General features: G+C 41.8%; 1 protein-coding gene across 2 annotated transcripts in view; it reads left to right on the forward strand.

Annotated features, from left to right (window-relative positions):
* The window catches only part of CFAP52 (cilia and flagella associated protein 52), a 70260-nt gene that overhangs the window by 40795 nt on the left and 9861 nt on the right, over positions 1-19604 (forward strand). For both annotated transcript variants that reach the window (XM_001118238.5, XM_077970351.1), the window contains 3 exons: positions 2681-2851; positions 13313-13461; positions 18344-18489. In XM_001118238.5, coding sequence (XP_001118238.3) covers positions 2681-2851; positions 13313-13461; positions 18344-18489 — 466 coding nt within the window. The remainder of the gene's footprint in view (positions 1-2680; positions 2852-13312; positions 13462-18343; positions 18490-19604) is intronic.

Genomic DNA, 19604 nt, shown 5'->3' on the forward strand with positions numbered 1-19604 from the left:
CACTCAGCCTGGGTGACAGAGCGAGACCTTGTCTCAATTTTTTTGTTTAAATAAAAAAGCAGTGTATACTTTGCCATTTTAAATTCAGTGGTCAAGGTAGGGCTTATTGAGAATGTTTTGGACCAGTTTCATGCCTGTATGAAGGGGAATGAGGGAGGGAGGAGACTTTAGAACAATATTGGAAGCATTCCAGGTTATTATACATGTTCAAGTTTGAAAGCCACAGCCCCAGAGAATGCTGGGAGCAGCGTTTCATCAGGAGCCTGGTGCCTGGACAACCTCATGGAATAGACACTTATAAAACCTGGAATCTGATTTCTGGAGAGAGAGAGACAGACAGACAGAGAGAGATCCTCTCTTAATTTACAACCGAACCTGAATCCTAATACAGGTGAGGTGGAGAAGAGGAGTGATGAGAAACTTAACCTTAAGATAGCAAAAACCAGGAGAGGAAAGAAATAACATTCAAGTATTATCAATAATACAAGATGCAAGAGATAAAATAAAATCAAGTAAAAAAAAACTATGTTGGGTTGTCTCTGGCTGTATGAAGTAGATACAGAAAATTAACCCTCTAATTTTTTAACCCCTCATTTTTAATGTGCATATGATCCCGTTATGATGAAGATAAACTCCAAGTAATTATTACAAGGTTTGTGTCATCACTGTTTCCAAAATAACCCTGTGTGACAGTGCAGACTTAAATCAGATGTGATTTCCACCTCCAGGGCTTTTTGTAGATTGAAAAGGCAGCTCACATGAGAAGTCATGGAGACTAGAAAGGGAAGAGGTATGATCAAAACGCTCACTGCAACCTCTGCCTCCCGGGTTCAAGCGATTCTTCTGCCTCAGCCTCCAGAGTAGCTGGGATTACAGGTGCCCATCACCAAGCCCAGCTAATTTTTTTGTATTTTTAGTAGACACGGGGTTTCACCATGTTGGCCAGGCTGGTCTCAAACTCGTTACCTCAGGTGATCTGCCCGCCTTGGCCTCCCAAAGTGCTAGGATTACAGGCGTGAGCCACCGCGCCCAGCCTGTTCTTCCCCTTTTATCTCTAGGCTTCACTTTGTCTTCTGAAGTTCCCAGATGCCAATAGCCAGTATTTCTTGAGGTTGTCATCTGTAGGCTAGCATACCTTACCTTCGCTGCAACCCCTGTAAAGGAGGAATTATTCTGTGGTTGAGTAAACTGAGGTCAGAGGTTTCTGACAATTTGCCTAGAGTCACAGACCTCTAGTTAGTGCAGGAACTGGGATTTAACTTGTCTTCCTTTCTCCATTAACTGTTCTGTGTCCCACCAAATAAACCTCTAAAACACTGCACTTCCCATGCTGGCTTCCTGCACAAGAACCCGCGTTGAATTCTTCATTGTTCAAACTACATTACTTACAGAGAGAGGCTGTATTCCTAGGGCCTCATTGATTTATATGCTTTTTTTTTTTTTTTAAATTCATACTCATTATAAAGGGAAGAGGGAGAAATCTGAAATGTAGAAGAGGAGAAACCAACTCCTAAAGGTTCTGGCAAGGCAACCCCTACTTTTTTTCTTTCTCTCTCTTTCTTTCCTTCCTTCCTTCCTTCCTTCCTTCCTTCCTTCCTTCCTTCCTTCCTTCCTTCCTTCCTTCCTTCCTTCTTTCTTTCTTTCTTTCTTTCTTTCTTTCTTTCTTTCTTTCTTTCTTTCTTTCTTTCTTTCTTTCTTTCTTTCTTTCTTTCTTTCTTTCTTTCTTTCTTTCTTTCTTTCTTTCGACAGAGTCTCACTCTGTCACCCAGGATGGAGGACAGGGATGACATTGTGGCTCACTGCAGCCTCCAACTCCTGGGCTCAGGTGACCCTTCTACCTCAGACTCCCAAGTAGCTGGGACTATAGGTGCACACCACCACACCTGGCTAATTTATTTTATTTTATTTTTTATTTTTAGAGACAGGGTCTTGCCATGTTGCCCAGGCTAGTCTCAAACTCCTGGCCTCAAGTGGTCATCCTTGCCTAAGCCTCCCAAAGTGCTGGGATTACAGGCATGAACCACTGTACAAGCTCTGAAATGATTTTACTTATAAATAAAATTTTGTATTCTATTTTTTTTACTTAATGCAAGCATCATAAACATTTTGAGTATTATGATGTAATCTTTTTATTATGGTAACATATACGCATACTACATAATCTTTTGAACATTTTTTTAAGCAAATATTCTATGAAGCTGATGTTCCAAAGATCATTTAACTATTTCATTACGACTGGCTATCTAGGTTGTTTCCAACCTTTTACACTTTCAGATAGGGTTATCATAGCATCCTTTGACGTAAAGCATCTTCCCCCTGATTTTAGGATTATTTTTCAGAAGTGAAATTAATAAAGGGGTTAGTTGCTGTGGTCAGTTGTACCCATAGGCCTGCCTGGAATATTCCCTCTACCCAAATCCTGCCTGCATTGCACAACCCATGTCAAAATGTTATCTCACTGAAGAATCTTCCCTGACTACTTTAACCTACGCTGACCTCTGGCTTTGCTCTTCATGTGTCCACCAACTTGTGAGTAACTCCTGCATTTTCAACTGTGTCACTTCTGTGAGGGCAGGTCCGAAATTAGACGCCTGATTTGTATCCTCTGACAGGCTTCAGACGACTCATAACCACTTACTGGTTGAGTGGGTCTCCTTTACCTTTGTGCTTCTCCCTAAAGGAAGATTCAGTTGCAAGGCGGCATCACTTCTATCACACTGCGAGGAGAAGGACACCAGTTTTTCGTAGGAACAGAAGAATCGCACATTTATCGTGTCAGCTTCACGGATTTCAAAGAGACACTCATAGCAACTTGTCACTTTGAAGCTGTGGAGGATATTGTCTTTCCATTGTGAGTAGAAGAGAAAAAGAAGAATGTGGAGATTTGGTGCGGTATGCAAGGACATTTAATTTTATGAATGCATTTTCAATATCAATTAACACAGTTACGATTTTGTCTCCTTAAATTTTTCTAATGTGATGAATTATTTTAATAGACTTTCCATTGTCTTCGCCATGCAATTATATTAGCTTTCCAATTCAAATTTGGGTTTCTTTAGACTACTGACTTTTCTAATCAACCCCTCCTGGAAAGGGTAAGTACCTGACAAAACCTTTCTGTTTTCCTAATGCCATCCAGGAAAAGCTTAGTACTGGCAGTCCCTGACTTATGATTTTTTTATTTTATGATGGTGTAAAAGTGAACTGTATTCAGTAGAAACGATATTTCAAGTACCCATACAACTATTTTGTTTTTCCCTTTCAGTACAGTATTCCATAAATTACATGAGATATTCAACACTTTATTAGAAAATAGGCTTTGTGTTAGATGAGTTTGCCCAGCTATAGGCTAATGGAAGTGTTCTGGGTATGTTTAAGGTGGGCTGGGCTAAGCTAGGATGTTCAGTAGGTTAGGTGTATTAAATGCATTTTCAACTTAGGATATTTTCAATTACATTGGGTTTATCAGGCATATAGCCCCGTCTTAAGACAAGAAGTATCTGTGGTACTTGTTTTAAAATTTCTTTCCTGTCATTTGTTTGTACCTCTTGAGGTCTTCTAGATTCACCCAGCACAAGTAAAACAAAGAACTACTGGCAGTTTTGGTATCAAAAGGAGCTTCAGTCATATGTTCCAGTACTTGATTTTGTAACACATTTTGTCTTTGGTGAGATTCATTTCATGAAGTTGGTCAGTTTTTGCTCTAAACTTCCTCAATACTTAGCTTGAATTTATAATACTCAACTTTCAGCAAGACTTATATTCAGACCTCAGTTTTGTTTTTGTTTTTGAGATGAAGCCTTGCTCTGTCACCCAGGCTGGAGTGCCATGGCAGAATCTCGACTCACTGCAACCTCCGCCTCCAGGCTTCAAGTGATTCTCCTGTCTCAGTCTCCTGAGTAGCTAGGATTACAGGCATGCACCACCACGCCCAGCTATTTTTTTAAATTTTTGGTAGAGATGGGGTTTCACCTTGTTGGCCAGGCTGGTCTTGAACTCCTGACTTCAAGTGATCCACCTGCCTCGGCCTCCCAAGGTGCTGGGATTACAGGCGTGAGCCACCGCGCCCAGCCTCAGACCTCAGTTTTTGAGACCTTGAGCTGTGGTTTCGGTTCCCTGAATCCCTGTGATTAGGTATTTCCACGTATTTCCAACAGTGAAAATGGCTGGTGCTTTCCCATTAGGTGAATCTTTATTTGCAAGTTGGTCGTTTTCTTTTGGTTTCACCTTTTCCCCTCTTTTTTTTTTTTTTTTTTTGTTAATAAGCAGTTTAGTAGAATTAATCTGTAAAATTGTTTGGCCCTGGTGCTTTTTTTAAGGGTAAATTTTAAACTATCTTTTCAATTGCTTACATAGGTATTGATCTGTTTGGGTTTTGCATCTCTTTCTTTTCCTTTTCTTTTTCTTTTCTTTTCTTTCTTTCTTTTTTTCTTTTTTTTTTTTTTTTTTTTGAGACTGAGTCTTGCTCTGTTACCATGCTGGAGTGAAGTGGCGCGATCTCAGCTCACTGTAACCTCCGTCTCCCGGGTTCAAGCGATTCTCCTGCCTCAGTCTCCCGGGTAGCTGGGATTACAGGCGTGTGCCACCATGCCCAGCTAATTTTTATATTTTTAGTAGAGATGGGGTTTCACTATGTTGGCCAGGCTAGTCACGAGCTCCTGACCTCAGGTGATCCACCCGCCTCGGCCTCCCAAGGTGCTGAGATTATAGGCGTGAGCTACCACGCCTGGCCTCTCAAAATATTTCTCTTGCCATCAATTTTACCTAGTCTGATATTAAGATTACCACATCTTCATTCTTTTAAAATAACATTTACTAATTAGCTATTTTTGCTATAATGTAATAAACAAATTCATTGGAAAACCTAAACTTCATGTACTAAAAACAACAACAACAACAAAAGGACTTCTGGGAAAAATTGAATTAGGCCAGGATTTCTCAACCTCGGCACTACTGACATTTTGAGTTAGATAACTTGGTATTGTGGATGTGATTCTATGCGTTAAAGGATGTTTGGCAGCATCCCTGGCCTCTACCCATCGGATGCGAGTAGCAGCTCCTTCCCTGCAATTATGACAACCAAAAAACGTCCCCAGACTTTGCCAAACTTCCCCTGGTGGTAAAATTACCCGTAGCTGAGAATCACTGTGGTTAGGCCAGACCTCTTAACACCGATGCAATTTTGTAATCAGAGCACTAACAAACCAGTCACAATGTTAATAAAATATTAGCATGGTTAGAAAGGGTTTATTAACTTCCTAATAAGTAAAGAAATACTGCAGTAAATGTAGGACTTCACTTTTTAATAAGTAAGGGTAACTTTCTAAAAGGAGATTTAAAAAGACTTGAGGCTGCTGAGTTGTGGAGATGAACTAAACTAAGAGGAAGAACATAGACTAAATGTATGGAACTGCTTTCTTCCTTTACTTACTAATTTAGTTGTGTTAATGTTCTTTGTTTTCAGTTGCTATTATTTTATATAACAAAGCATTATTATACTGAGATAAATCATGCATGAACCAATGAAACTTTTGTAATATTCTATTAAGTTGGTGCAAAAATAATTGCGGTTTTACTATCATTTGCCTTTTTGCCAATTGCATGTAAGCTAATATTCATTACAGAAACGTGCATTGTAGCAAAAGAGAGTGTACTGTCTTTTTTCAACTCTTTATTTTCAACCTATTAGTGTTTAGTTTTAGGTAAGTCTTAGTCTTTTAATAGAATTTAATTCATTCATACTTTTTACTATCTGATAAGTTTATAGATTTTTCTATTTAATGTGTTTACTTTTTTTGTCTTTTCTTGTAGTCATCATGTTTTATTTGGTTCTGTTTTAATCTTTGCTGCATACAACTTGGAAACTATCTACTTTATTTGTATTCATTTAGTGGTTACCCTTGAATTTTTTTGTTTATTTGTTTGTTTTGTTTTGTTTTGTTTTTAGGAGATAAGGTCTTGCGCTGTTACCCAGGCTAGAGCACAGTGATGCAATCATAGCTAACTGCAACCTAGAACTCCTGGGGTTAAGCAATCCTCCTGCCTTAACCCCTGGTCTGGAGTAGCTGGGACTGTGGGCATGCACCACCATGCCCAGCTAATTTAAAAAAATTTTTTTTTTTCTTTTTCAGAAACAGGGTCTCACTATGTTGCCCAAGTTGATTTCCAACTGCCATCCTCAAGCACTCCTCCTACCTTGGCCTCCCAGAGCACAGGCCTCTCAGATTATAGGCAAGAACCACTGCAGTCAACCTCTAAATTTTTAATATACATATTTAAATATAGTTTTTCATCGAAGACTACAGTTAACCAATGTTTGTATCCAATCTGCCAAAAAGGCAAGAGTCTCAGCATATTTTTATTTTACCTTTCCTCCACCATGTCCTATGTTGAAATTATTTGGAATTCTAGATCTTTGGTTTTATCAGTCTCTCTCTCTCGTGTTTTTTTTTTTTTTTTTTTTTAAACACATCAATCCCTTTGGATTCTTTTTTTTTTTTTTTTTTTTTGGAATTCTTTCAGAAACAATCTATGTACAGAAAATTTGGTCTCAGCCAGGTGCAGTGGCTCATGCCTGTAATCACAGCACTTTGCGAGACTGAGGCAGGAAGAATAACAAGCCCAGCAGTTTGAGACTCGCCTGGGTAAGATGGTGAGACACCCCCTCCTCATCCTTCCAAAACTAAATAAATAAACTGGACATGTTGGTGGCACTGCCTCTAGTCTTAGCTACTCGGGAGGCTAAGGTGGGAAGAAGTTTGAGGCTACCATGAGCTACAATCACACCAGTGCATGCCAGCCTGAGTGACAGAGTGAGACCCTGTTTCTATTAAAAAACAAAACAAAACAAAACAAAACAAAAAGCAAGAAGAAGAAGATGAAAAGAAAAAAGAAAGAAAGAAAATTTGGTCTCTGCTTACCTGAAAATATGTTTGTTTTACCCTCAAACTTGAATAATAGTTTGGTGCAGTATAAAAAGAATTTTAATGGAGTTTGTGTTAAAGTATAACATATATGCAAAATACATAAATCATAAATAAGCACCTCAGTGACTTACCACACCTATATGACTATCACCCTGGTAAAGCAATAGAACATTTTTATCATCCCCCAAACACCCCTTCCAATCACTACTCTCACCCTCCTACTTAATCACTACCTGAAGTTCTAGTCTCATAGATTAGTTTTACCTGCTTTTGAACTTTATGTAAATAGAATATTTCAATATATACTTTGGAGATATTTTTTCTTCTCTGTGGAAGCTTTTAATGTAGTTAGTGTCATACAGATCTTCTCCTTATTGATTTTTAGTCCACTTTTATCAGTTACTGAGAAAAATGTTAAAATCTCAAGCAACAAATATAGAGTTTCACCTTTATTTCTCACAGTTTTTGTTTTGCATATCTTAAAGCTCTATTATTAGGTGTTGTTAATTATTTATTATATCTTTCTGCTGTATTGACATTTTTATTAAAGTGTTCCTCTTTGTCTCTAGTAATTCTCTTTGATTTGAAGTATGTTTGTATAATTTTAATATACTCATTACAGCTTTCTTATGCTTACTCTTAGCAGGATAAATCTTTTTTTAACCCTTTTATTTTTTCCATTTGTCTTTATATTTCAAGTACATCTCTTAAAAAACAGCATATACTTGGTTTTTACTTCTCTATCCAGTCTGATAATCTCTGCTTTTATTTGGAATGTTTAATCCATTTACATTTAATGTAATCTTTCATACATTTGTATTAAATCTTTTTACAAACTGCATAAAACTTCATCAATGCAATATTATAATTTTTGCTTTAAAGAATCATAAACATTTTCAAGAAATTAAGAGAAGAAAACTTTTAAAATGTCTTGTGTGCTTACTTACATATTTGACTATTTCTGATGGTCTTCATTCTTATATATCTAAGCTGCCATCTGTTATCTTTTCCCCCTCTAAAGAACTTTGTTTAGCATTAAAAAAAAAAAAAAAAGAAAAAAAGAGAGAGACAGGGTTTCACTCTGTTGCCCAGGATGGAGTGAAGTGACTATTCACAAGCATGATCATTGCACACTGCAGCCTAAACACCTGGTCTCAAGTGATCTCCTGCCTCAGCCTCCTGAGTAGCTGGGACTACAGGTGCATGCCATTTTGCCTGGCTCATTTAACATCTTTTAAAAGTATAAGCCTCTGGTGAAGCATTATCTCAGTTTTTATTTATCTGGAAACATTTTTTTAGATTTTATTTTTGAAGAAAGTTTCACTGGTTACAGAATTCTTGCCCAATTGTTTTCTATTTATTCATTAGTTTGAATACATCATTCCAGACTTTCTAATGAGAAGTCATTCTGTATTCTTAGGATTTTCCTCTTTGTAATATGTAATTTTTCTGCTTACTTTTCAAGATTTTTTCTTTGCTTTTGTCTTTCATCAGTTTGACTGTGATCTCTCTTTCTCTTTGTGTTTATCCTTCTTAGGATTTGTTAAACTTTTTGAATCTATAAGCTGATATTTAGCTGATATATAAGCTGAGACAGAGTGAAACCCTGTCTCTCTCTCTCTCTCTTTTTTTTTTTTTAATGCTGAACAAAGTTCTTTAGGGGGGGAAAAGATAACAGATGGCAACTTAGATATATAAAAATGAAGACCATCAGAAATTCCTTCAGAATTTTCACCTTTTCTCACTTCTGTTCCCCTGAGATTCAAATTATCTGTGTTTAGTTTTAGGCTGTTCATTTTTCTTCAATTTTTTAAATCTCTTTTTAAAATTATGTAATCTCTATTAAATCTACCTTCCAGTTTACAGACTTTTTTTTTTTTAACCATCTCTAATCTGTCATTGAGTCCACCTAGTCAATTTATTTTAGTTATTGTACTTCTTACCTATAGAAAAATATATTATTGCTATAAGGTATATAATTATAATATTACATATATAGTTTCTAATTCTCTGTTCAGATTACCTATCTGTTCACTTATTGATATGACAGTTTCCTTTAATATTTTGAATATATTTTTAAATAGCTGCTTTAAAGTTTTTGTCTGCTAATCTTACACCTGGGTCTACTTGGAGTCAGTTGCTTCTGACTGCCTTTTTTTCTGAGTCACATTTTCCTATTTGTTTGCATGTTTGATAATTTTTTTGTTGAAAACTCAGTATTATATAGAATACACTATAGCAAGTCTGTTCTCTGAGGATTGTTGGCATGGACTCAAACTGCAAATTTTGCCTCCCCATAGTATGCATCAGCTGATATTCTCGTGACTTCCCACTGCTGCTTTTTTAGCCTGGCCTTGGGTTCTTCTGTGGGCTTGCATTATCTGGCAGTCACCCAGGGGTTTATGCAGAGATGAAGCTCATCCTTTCCATGATTTCCTTTCTTTTAGTGACTTCTCCCTATTTTCCAAATATTATGCTAACCTCAAGCTGTGTCACTTGAAGCCTGCAAGGTTCAGCTTCCTGCCATCCAAGCTGAGCTCATTTGGGGAATGTATTTAATTAAAAAGGCAAACAAACAGAAAACAAAAAATCTCTGAGATTGACCCCATGTAGCTGTCTTTAAAAGTAGAGTCCTTAAAAAAAATCAATAATAATAATTTAAAAAACCAGTAGAATCCTCTCTCGTCTCTGCCTGCTTGTTCTTTCTCTTGGTATTCCCCCCAATACATGTATAATTTAGCTACCCAACAGAGATTTGGGCAGTGTTTATAACCAGAATTTACATCTTATTCTTGTGGTTCTCTTGCCAATAGGACATTCCCCCTTTAAATTCCAGCTGATTTTCTAGCCCTTAACTCTGATCTGTAGCATTGTTAGCTGTGAAGGCTATGGTTTTTCTGCCACCTTTTTCTACAGCCACCATAGCTGTGGGGGTTAGAGGCTCCCACATGTGAGAAAGCCACATGCTAACAATTCTAAACCCTTACCAGTTGGTTGCACTCTTAGAAGAGCAAACTCTTCTTGATTTCTATCTAATTTTAGAGGTTTTTAGTGTCATTAAGATTTTTGTCATTGTTTTTAATTCATCCAGTTTTTCTAATTGTTATTTGTGAGAAAATGTGTGTGACCAGTTCAGTGCTCCAGTCTTACAAGATGTACTCTCTGCTTATGCTTTTGAGCTCAGTTTTTCTCTACAGGTCTTATCTGTCTGATTTCTATTTATCCACAATGTTCCTGACCTATGTGATGATACTCTTTCCTACTTTCCTGTACTGTTAAGGGCAAAATTATGTACATCTATAGCTACATCTATATATATAAATATCTTCATTTCATGGGATTTTAGGTGGGAGAGAGGGAGCACATGGGCCTGGTATTGCATCATGATCCAATCAATTGGGTTCTTTCTGGAACTTAACCTCTCAGACCCTAAACTAAGAACAATCTACCACTTGAATGGTTCAGTTTTGAACTAGGCTTGACTGCTGAGGAAGTGGATAGGCCATCAAGGGTAGAGAGTTTGGAAGAAAGTTCTTTTTTTTTTTTTTTTTTTTGAGACGGAGTCTCGCGCTGTCACCCAGGCTGGAGTGCAGTGGCCGGATCTCAGCTCACTGCAAGCTCCGCCTCCCGGGTTCACGCCATTCTCCTGCCTCAGCCTCCCGAGTAGCTGGGATTACAGGCGTCCGCCACCTCGCCTGGCTAGTTTTTTGTATTTTTTAGTAGAGACGGGGTTTCACCATGTTAACCAGGATGGGGAAGAAAGTTCTTTTATTTTTTTGAGATGGAGTTTCTTTCTTGTTGCCCAGGCTGGAGTGCAATGGCATGATCTCGGCTCACTGCGACCCCCGCCTACTGGGTTCAAGCTATTCTCCTGCCTCAGCCTTCCAAGTAGCTGGGACTACAGGTGCATACCACCACGACCAGCTAATGTTTATATTTTTAGTAGAGACAGGGTTTCGCCATCTTGGCCAAGCTGGTCTCAAACTCTTGACCTCGGGTGCTCCACTCACCTTGGCCCTCCCAAGGTGCTGGTATTACAGGTGTGAGCCAGCGTGCCTGGCCCGGAATGTTCTTTAGGGGGCATTCATTTCATGATATTTGATTTTCATGAGTGGCCCGTGAGTACACCTCCTTAAGAGCTTACTTCCCTCGAAGGAGGAGCTCATTCACTGAAGGCATTATCTAATATAAATGCCTCTAATTTTAAATAAATATTAACATTCTAATGTTGACTTGATTTATGTTAATCAAGATTTCTAGCAAGAAGCCCCATCACATCTGCTGTCTCATTCCAGCACTTACTCTTCTAAGTAGTCCATCATCATAACTTTAACACTGAGCCCCAACATTAAATGTGTGGAAGGGATCCACTTATTTTTTCTTTTAATTCTAAAGTGAGTAGGTCTTAAAATAAGAGAAAAGGACTCTTTTTTGAAATGTGTTCATGAAAAAATGTAGGCATTGCTTGACAGGTACTGAAACCTAAAAAGTAGCTTCAGTCTCCACAGAGACAAGCTAGAAATTTATACTTATAAACCAACTGGACTTTATTTTGCCCCAATATTATTCCTTCTTCTTATTCAAATTGGAATAATCTGTAATCTTTTGACATATTGGCAATTTACATTGTATTTACAGGTTGCCTTTTTTTTTTTTTTTTTTTTTTAGCTTGACAGACCAAGGAAGGGTTTTGGGTTATCTGCAAACATGAATTCTGGCACCTCTGTCTTTTTCTTTTTGAAGATTTTAATAAGATTGTCTACTTGGCTGGGCACAGTGGCTCACGTCTGTAACCCCAGCACTTTGGGAGGCCGAGGCGGGTGGATCACCTGAGGTCAGGAGTTTGAGACTAGCCTGGCCAACATGGTGAAACCCTGTCTCTACTAAAAATACAAAAAATAGGCTGGACATGGTGACACATGCCTGTAATCCCAACTACTCGGGAGGCTGAGGTAGGAGAATTGCTTGAACATAGGAGGCGGAGTGAGCTGAGACTGGACCATTGCGCTCCAGCCCAGGCCACAGAGCGAGACTCCATCTCAAAAATAAATAAATAAATAAATAAATAAATAAATAAAAAGATTGTCTACAGGAAAAGGTTTCTTTATTCTCTTTTAATACAAGTAATCCAAGGGCGTATTTATCTCAAGAAATGTTATAGCTGTCTACTTATCTCCAAACTCAGGTAATATCCATTAAATATGTACAGCTTTTTGTTTGTCAATTATACCTCAATAAAGTGGTTTTTATTTTATTTCATTTTATTTTTAGAGGCAAGTTCTCTTGTCTCACTCTGTCATCCAGGCTGGAGTGCAGTGGCATGATGATAGCTCAATGCAGTCTCTAACCCCTGGGCTCAAGAGATCTTCCTTCCTTAGCCTCACAAGAAGCTAGGACCACAGGCATGAAACCACTACACCCAACTAATTTTTATATATTTTTATTTTTTGTGTGAAGGGAGGGTCTCACTACGTTGCTCAGGCTGGTCTTGAACTCCTGGCCTCAAGTGATGGGATCCTCCCTTCTTGGCCTCCCAAAGTGCTGGGATGACAGGTGCGAGCCACCACATTGGGCCTAAATAAAGTAGTTTTATAAAAAGACAAATGTTACTTACTATCCTCCAGTCTACCAAGACTTTGTGAGAATTTTAAATCAGTTTATTCTTTTTGAGTAACTTTGTCTCAAGCCTTCCTAAAGAGAAAGGACTACAAAAGATGGTCCACAGGTGATTAGAGGGCATTACATACCATTTTATATATGATGTGTCAAATGGTCTGTAAGACAATCATTAAGCCTTCAGATAATAAAAGGCATCCTTCTCTATATTCTTTTTTTTTTTTCTTTTTTTTTTTTTTTTTTGAGATGGAGCCTGGCTCTGTTGCCCAGGCTGGAGTGCAGTGGCCCAATCTCGGCTCACTGCAACCTCTGCCTCCCAGGTTCAAGCGATTCTCCTGCCTCAGCCTCCTGAGTAGCTGGGATTACAGGCATGTGCCACCATGCCCGGCTAATTTTTGTATTTTTAGTAGAGAGGGTTTCACCATGTTGGCCAGGCTGGTCTCAAACTCCTGACCTCAGGTGATCCACCAGCCTTGGCCTCCCAAAGTGCTAGGATGACAGGCATGAGCCACTGTGCCTGGCCAAGTAGACAATTTTATTAAAATTTTGAAAAAGAAAAAGACAATGGTGCCAGAATTCATGTTTGCAGATCACCAAAAACCCTTCTTTGGTCTGTCAAGCCCCCTTGGTCTCCCAAAATGCTGGGATTACAGGTTTGAGCCACTGCACCCAGCCTTTCCCTATATTTTTGTGAAACACATTTTGGTGTCAAATATGCATGTGGGAAACTGCGTCTTTTGTGGTTGCATCTCTTGATGGCTTCCTTGCAGTGGCACTGCTGAGCTATTTGCAACCTGTGCCAAGAAGGACATCAGGGTGTGGCACACATCATCCAACAGGGAGCTACTGCGGGTCACCGTGCCCAACATGACCTGCCACGGCATCGACTTCATGAGGGACGGCAAGAGCATCATTTCAGGTAAGGTCCACATGTCAAGATCTGGCTCGGGGCTCCAGCTGCGGTTTGGATTCTTGTCACTCTCCTCCCATACTAGTCTCTACGCGTGGATAACCTAGAACAGCCTCCCACTGTCCACCCCCTTCTTGCTTCTAATCTAGCCTCTCTTTGGAGTTTCCTTCCAGCTGGGAGACTTTCTGAGCTAGGAAGGACCAAATAGCAATTTCTCCTCTCCCACATTGCTGCATATAGCGTGTATCTTTCTCTCTAGTAGGAAGATTTAGAAATTCAATTTTGAAAAGGATTCTGTGGCCTCAGTGAGGACAGGGCCCCCCATGTGAGGACCCCTTTTGTTGTGTAAGAGATAAAAACCTGACTCAAACGAAGTGATGCTTCAACGGGAATTTATTTTTAACTCGATTTATTATTTTATGCCAAAGTCATTTAGCATAAATTATAGGCAGCATGATATTCCACCTCTAAAGACTTCAGCATGTATCTCTAAAAATATTTTCCTTTAAAACAGTAATTTCTTAGTATTGTCTTATGCTGAATCTATCTGCAAATCTCCCCAGTGCTCAGAAAGTACATATGCCGCTGCACATCAATGAAAAGTTCAGTGGATCTTTAGGGACAGCTATTAAAATGGTGACACCAGGAGCCCATCTCCCTCTCTCCCTCCCTCCCCCCTTCCTCCCTCCCTTCCTTCTTCCCCCCTTCCTCCCTCCCTTTCTTCTTTCCCCCTTCCTCCCTCCCTCCCTCCCTTCATCCCTTTCTCTCTCTCTCTCTTTCTTTCTTTTTTTTGAGATGGAGTTTCACCCTTGTTGCCCAAACTGGAGTGCCATGGCACGATCTCGGCTCACTGCAACCTCTGCCTCCCGAGTTCAAGCGATTCTGCTGCCTCAGCCTCCAGAGTAGCTGGGATTACAGGCATGCGCCTGCCTCAGCCTTCCGAGTAGCTGGGATTACAGGCGTGCACCACCACGACTGGCTAATTTTTTTGTATTTTTAGTAGAAACGGGGTTTCGCCATGTTAGCCAAGCTGGTCTTGAACTCATGACCTCAGGTGATCCACCCACCTCGGCTTCCCAGAGTGCTAGGATTACAAGCGTGAGCCACCGCGCCCGGCCCTCACCATTCTTTTCTTGGCCCTGTCTCCTCCTTGTTAGCGTCCCTACCCCACCCTGCGCATGTCTTCTCCACATGGTGCCGCCAGGAGCTCTGGGCTTACCTTACATCTAGAGCAAAGGCAGCTCAGGACAGAAATCTTGGAGTCCTCACTGCCTCCCCTTTCTCTCTTATGCCCACATCCACATCTCCTGATGACGCTCATTTCAAAGTACATCCAAGGTCCGTCACTCCTCATTATCTCCCGGCTTATCTTAGCCACCAGCATCTCTCCCCTAGATTGCTCTGGTACCTTCCTACCAGGTCTCCTCGCTTCTCTTCTCACCCAGCATATTTTCCCGCAGTCTGTTCTCAACATAGAAGCCAGAAGCCAGAGGTCTGTTTTAAAAGGTAAATCAGGGCCGGGCGCGGTGGCTCACGCCTGTAATCCCAGCACTTTGGGAGGCCGAGGCGGGCGGATCACGAGGTCAGGAGATCGAGACCATCCTGGCAAACACGGTGAAATCCCCTCTCTACTAACCGGGCGTGGTGGCGGGCACCTGTAGTCCCAGCTATTCGGGAGGCTGAGGCAGGAGAATGGCGTGAACCCGGGAGGCGGAGCTTGCAGTGAGCCGAGATCGCACCACTGCACTCCAGCCTGGGCGACAGAGCGAGACTCCGTCTCAAAAAAAAAAAAAAAGTAAGTCAGGGCCTGGCGCGGTGGCTCACGCCTGTAATCCCAGCACTTTGGAGGCCGAGGTGGGAGCCACCGCACCTGGACCTGATTTACATAGCTAGGATTACAGGCATGCGCCACCACGCCCAGCTAATTTTTGTAATTTTGTTTGTTTGTTTGTTTGACACGGAGTCTCGCTTTGTTGCCCAGGCTGGAGTGCAGTTATGTGATCTCGGCTCACTGCGAGCTCCGCCTCCCGGGTTCGCGCCATTCTCCTGCCTCAGCCTCCCGAGTAGCTGGGACTACAGGCGCCCGCCAGCACACCCGGCTAGTTTTTTGGTATTTTTAGTAGAGATGGGGTTTCACCATGTTAGCCAGGATCGTCTGGATCTCCTGACCTCCTGATCTGCCCTCCTCGGCCTCCCAAAGTGCTGGGATTACAGGCATGAGCCACCGTGCCCGACCGGATTTTTACAATTTTTTTGAGTAGAGATGGGGTTTCGCCTGTGGTCAGGAGTTCGAGAACAGCCTGACCAATTTGGTGAAACCCCATCTCTACTAAAAACACAAAAATTAGCCGGGTGTGGTGGTGGACACCTGTAGTCCCAGCTACCTGGAAGGCTGAGAAAGGAGAGTTTCTCGAACCCCGGAGGTGGAGGTTGCAGTGAGCCGAGATTGCACCACTGCACTCCAGCCTGGGTAACAGAGGCAGACTCTATCTCAAAGAAAAAAAAAAAGAAAGAAACAAAACATAAGTCAAAATATGCCATATTTAGGGCTCAAAAGTCTTTTACCCTCTAAGAGTAAATAACAAGTTCCCCCTGTCACCTGCGAGGCTCCCTGTGACTTCACTTTCACCTTCCCCTTCTTACCTGGAGCTCTTCCTCTTATTCTCACCCCTTCTAGCCATACTTTCTTCTTGCAGTTCCTCAAACGCACTGGGCCTAGATAGAGCCTTTGCTCTGACTCTTATATCTGCCTGAAATATTCTTTCCCCAGATATCCCCATGGCTCACTCCCTCATCCCCTCACTTCCTCAAATCTTTGCTGAATGGGATCTACCTTTAGCATTCTATTTTAAATTGCTAAGGTCAAGAGGTGGCATTAAAGCTTATGAGAGGGTGCCAGCTACATGAAGATCTGGGGGGAAAACATTCCAGGCAGAGGGAACAGCAAGTACAAAGGCCCTGAGGTGGGAGATCACTTGGCATATTTGAGGAATAGCAAGAGGGCCAGTGTGTCTGGGGCTTAGTGGGTAGTTGGTCTAAGGGTTCAGGGAGAGCTAGTAAAAGAAGTTAAAAGAGATGAGTTTGGGGGGGGTGGGTGCAAATACTAGTTACCGTGGAGGATAAAGGAATTTGGATTGGATTTTAATTCTAAATGCAGTGGGCAAATGTTTTGGAAGGGTTTGTTTGTTTGTTTGTTTGAGATGGAGTCATGCTCTGTTGCCCAGGCCGGGAGTGCAGTGGTGCAATCTCGGTTCACTGCAACCTCCAGCCTTCCAGGTTCAAGTGATTCTCCTGCCTCAGCCTCCTGAGTAGCTGGGATTACAGGCATGCTGCCACCAGGCCCAGCTAATTTTTGTAAATTTTTTAGTAGAGATGGAGTCTTGCCATGTTGACCAGGCTGGTCTCCAACTGCTGTCCTCAAGTGATCCACCTGTCTTGGCCTCCCAAAGTGCTGGGATTACAGGTGTGAGCCACTGCGCCCAGCTCCCACTTTTTTATTTTTATTTTTGTTGAGACAGGGTCTCGCTCTGTTGCCCAGGCTGGAGTGCAGTGGTGGACTCTTGACTCACTGCAACCTCTACCTGCCAGGTTTAAGCAATCCTCCCACTTTAGCCTCCTGAGTACCTGGGACTATAGGTGCACGCCACCATGCCTGGCAATTTTTTTTTTTTTTTTTTTTGTATTTTTTGTAGAGACTGGGTCTTGCCATGTCCTCCAGGCTGGTCTTGAGCTCCTAGACTCAAGCAATCCACCTACCTTGGCCTCCCAAAGTGCAAAGTGTTGGGATTATAGACATGAGCCTTTTTTTTTTTTTTTTTTTTTTGAATAAAAAAGGAAGTTCTTGAATGGGCGCAGTGGCTCATGCCTGTAATCCCAGCACTTTGGGAGGCTGAGGCAGATGGATCACGAGGTCAGGAGATCGAGACCGTCCTGTTCAACATGGTGAAACCCCGTCTCTACTAAAAATACAAAAATTAGCTGGGCATGGTGGCACGCACATGTAGTCCCAGCTACTCGGGAGGCTGAGGCAGGAGAATTGCTTGAACCCGGGAGGCGGAGCTTGCAGTGAGCCAAGATCATGCCACTGCACTCCAGCCTGGGTGACAGAGTGAGACTCCTTCTCAAAAAAAAAAAAAAGGAAGTTGTTGATCAAGAAAGTGACATGATTTTTAAAAGGTGGTTGTAAGCAAGAATGGAAGCAAGCATAAGCTGTTATCATAATCCAGGAGAAAGATGGTGGTGCGTTGGATGAAGGAGGTACCGTTGGAGCTGTTGAGAGGTGGTCAGGTTTGAATGTTTTTTAACAGTAGAGCTGGTGAAACTTGCTGATGGATTGGATATTGGATTGAGTTGGGTAGGTGGAATTGAGGGTAATCAAGGAAGACTCAGGCTGTTGGCTTAGGCAACTGGCTGGGTGGTGGCAACTTTTACTGAGATGGGAAAGATAGTGGAAGGCGGAGGAGGAGCATTCCATTGAAAGACTGGGGTAGGTGGGGGTAGGTGGGATGACAACAATTATTTGGAAATGTTCAATTATATATCTCAGGCACAGTATCATCTAGCTAGTTGGGTGTACAAGTCTTGCGGTTTGTGGGAGAGGTGGGAGTGGGCCTCCCTCATTTCCCCTCTCCCCATCCTCCCTCACTTGGCATGGGATGCACCTATAGGTAGGTTTAGCCAAGACAAACCACTCCTTTCCCTCAGCCAGGTGTGACCAGTGTGGGGTATGAGGGGAAAGGGGCCTATGATGACCACCATTCAGTTGAGCTGGTCTCTTCCCTCTACCACAGCGCCGCTTGCCAGGCCTGCCTCTCCTTAGTGAGGCCAGCAGCCTGCGGAGAGAGGGTGCGTGCACTGATCCTGCCTGCCTTTTGTTTCCCTTTCATGCCAGCATGGAACGACGGTAAAATCCGAGCCTTCGCCCCAGAGACAGGCCGACTGATGTATGTCATTAACAGTGCTCACAGGATCGGCGTCACCGCCATCGCCACCACCAGTGACTGTAAAAGGGTCATCAGTGGCGGTGGGGAAGGGGAGGTATTGAAAGCAGAAACTGGAAAAAGTAACGCTGTATTTAGAACAACTGCCTTATAGGAAGCCATCTATTTGCTTTTAAAAATACACACTTGTGCTAGGATTCAAGCAGGACCAAATTAACATTCTGATGAGATCTGAAAATATGTCATAAATAAAAGTTCTAATATTATAAATATATACCTTTTTTTTTTTTTTGAAATGGAGTCTCACTCTGTCACCCAGTCTGGAGAGTGCAGTGGCTCAATCTTGGCTCATTACAACCTCCTCCTTCCGGGTTCAAGCAATTCTCCTGCCTCAGCCTCCTGAGTAGCTGGGATTACAGGCGCCCGCCATCACACTCAGCTAATTTTTGTATTTTTACTGGAGATGGGGTTTCACCATTTTGGCCAGACTGGTCTCAAACTCTTGACCTCAGGTGATCCACCTGCCTTGGCCTCCCAAAGTGCTGGGATTACAGGTATGAGCCACCGCACCCTGCCTATAAATATATATATTTGTGCACAGAATATACATTTGTGTACAGAAAGGACATATACAATACAGACATGAAAGTGTTCTGTGTGGACTAGAGTTAATGAATTCATGTGGGTGTTTTGCCAGTGTTTTGACTTGCTTGCTCTCTTCCTCCAAGAATCGTAGTTGTATAAATTGTCTTCATCTTATCTTTCAAAGCAGGTGATGGTTTTAACATCAATTCTTTTTTTTGTTTGTTTTGTTTTGTTTTTTGAGACAGTCTCACTCTATTGCCCAGGCTGGAGTACAGTGGCGCGATCTCGGCTCACTGCAACCTCCACCTCCCAGGTTCACATCATTCTCCTGCCTCAGCCTCCTAAGTAGCTGGGACTACAGGTGCCCGCCACCATGCCCGGCTAATTTTTTTGTAGTATTTTTAGTAGAGACGGGGTTTCACCATGTTAACCAGGATGGTCTCGATCTCCTGACCTTGTGATCTGCCCACCTTGGCCTCCCAGAGTGCTGGGATTACAGGCGTGAGCCACTGCACCCGGCCTAGCATCAATTCTTTAATACACCCAGACGTTTTGACCATTATTTTTAAACGATCACGCTCAGCTTTTTCTTTCCATTATTTTGAGGAGGCTGTAACACTTTTTACT

Source organism: Macaca mulatta, chromosome 16 (genome assembly GCF_049350105.2).
Source record: "Macaca mulatta isolate MMU2019108-1 chromosome 16, T2T-MMU8v2.0, whole genome shotgun sequence".
Classification (NCBI taxonomy): Eukaryota; Metazoa; Chordata; class Mammalia; order Primates; family Cercopithecidae; genus Macaca; species Macaca mulatta.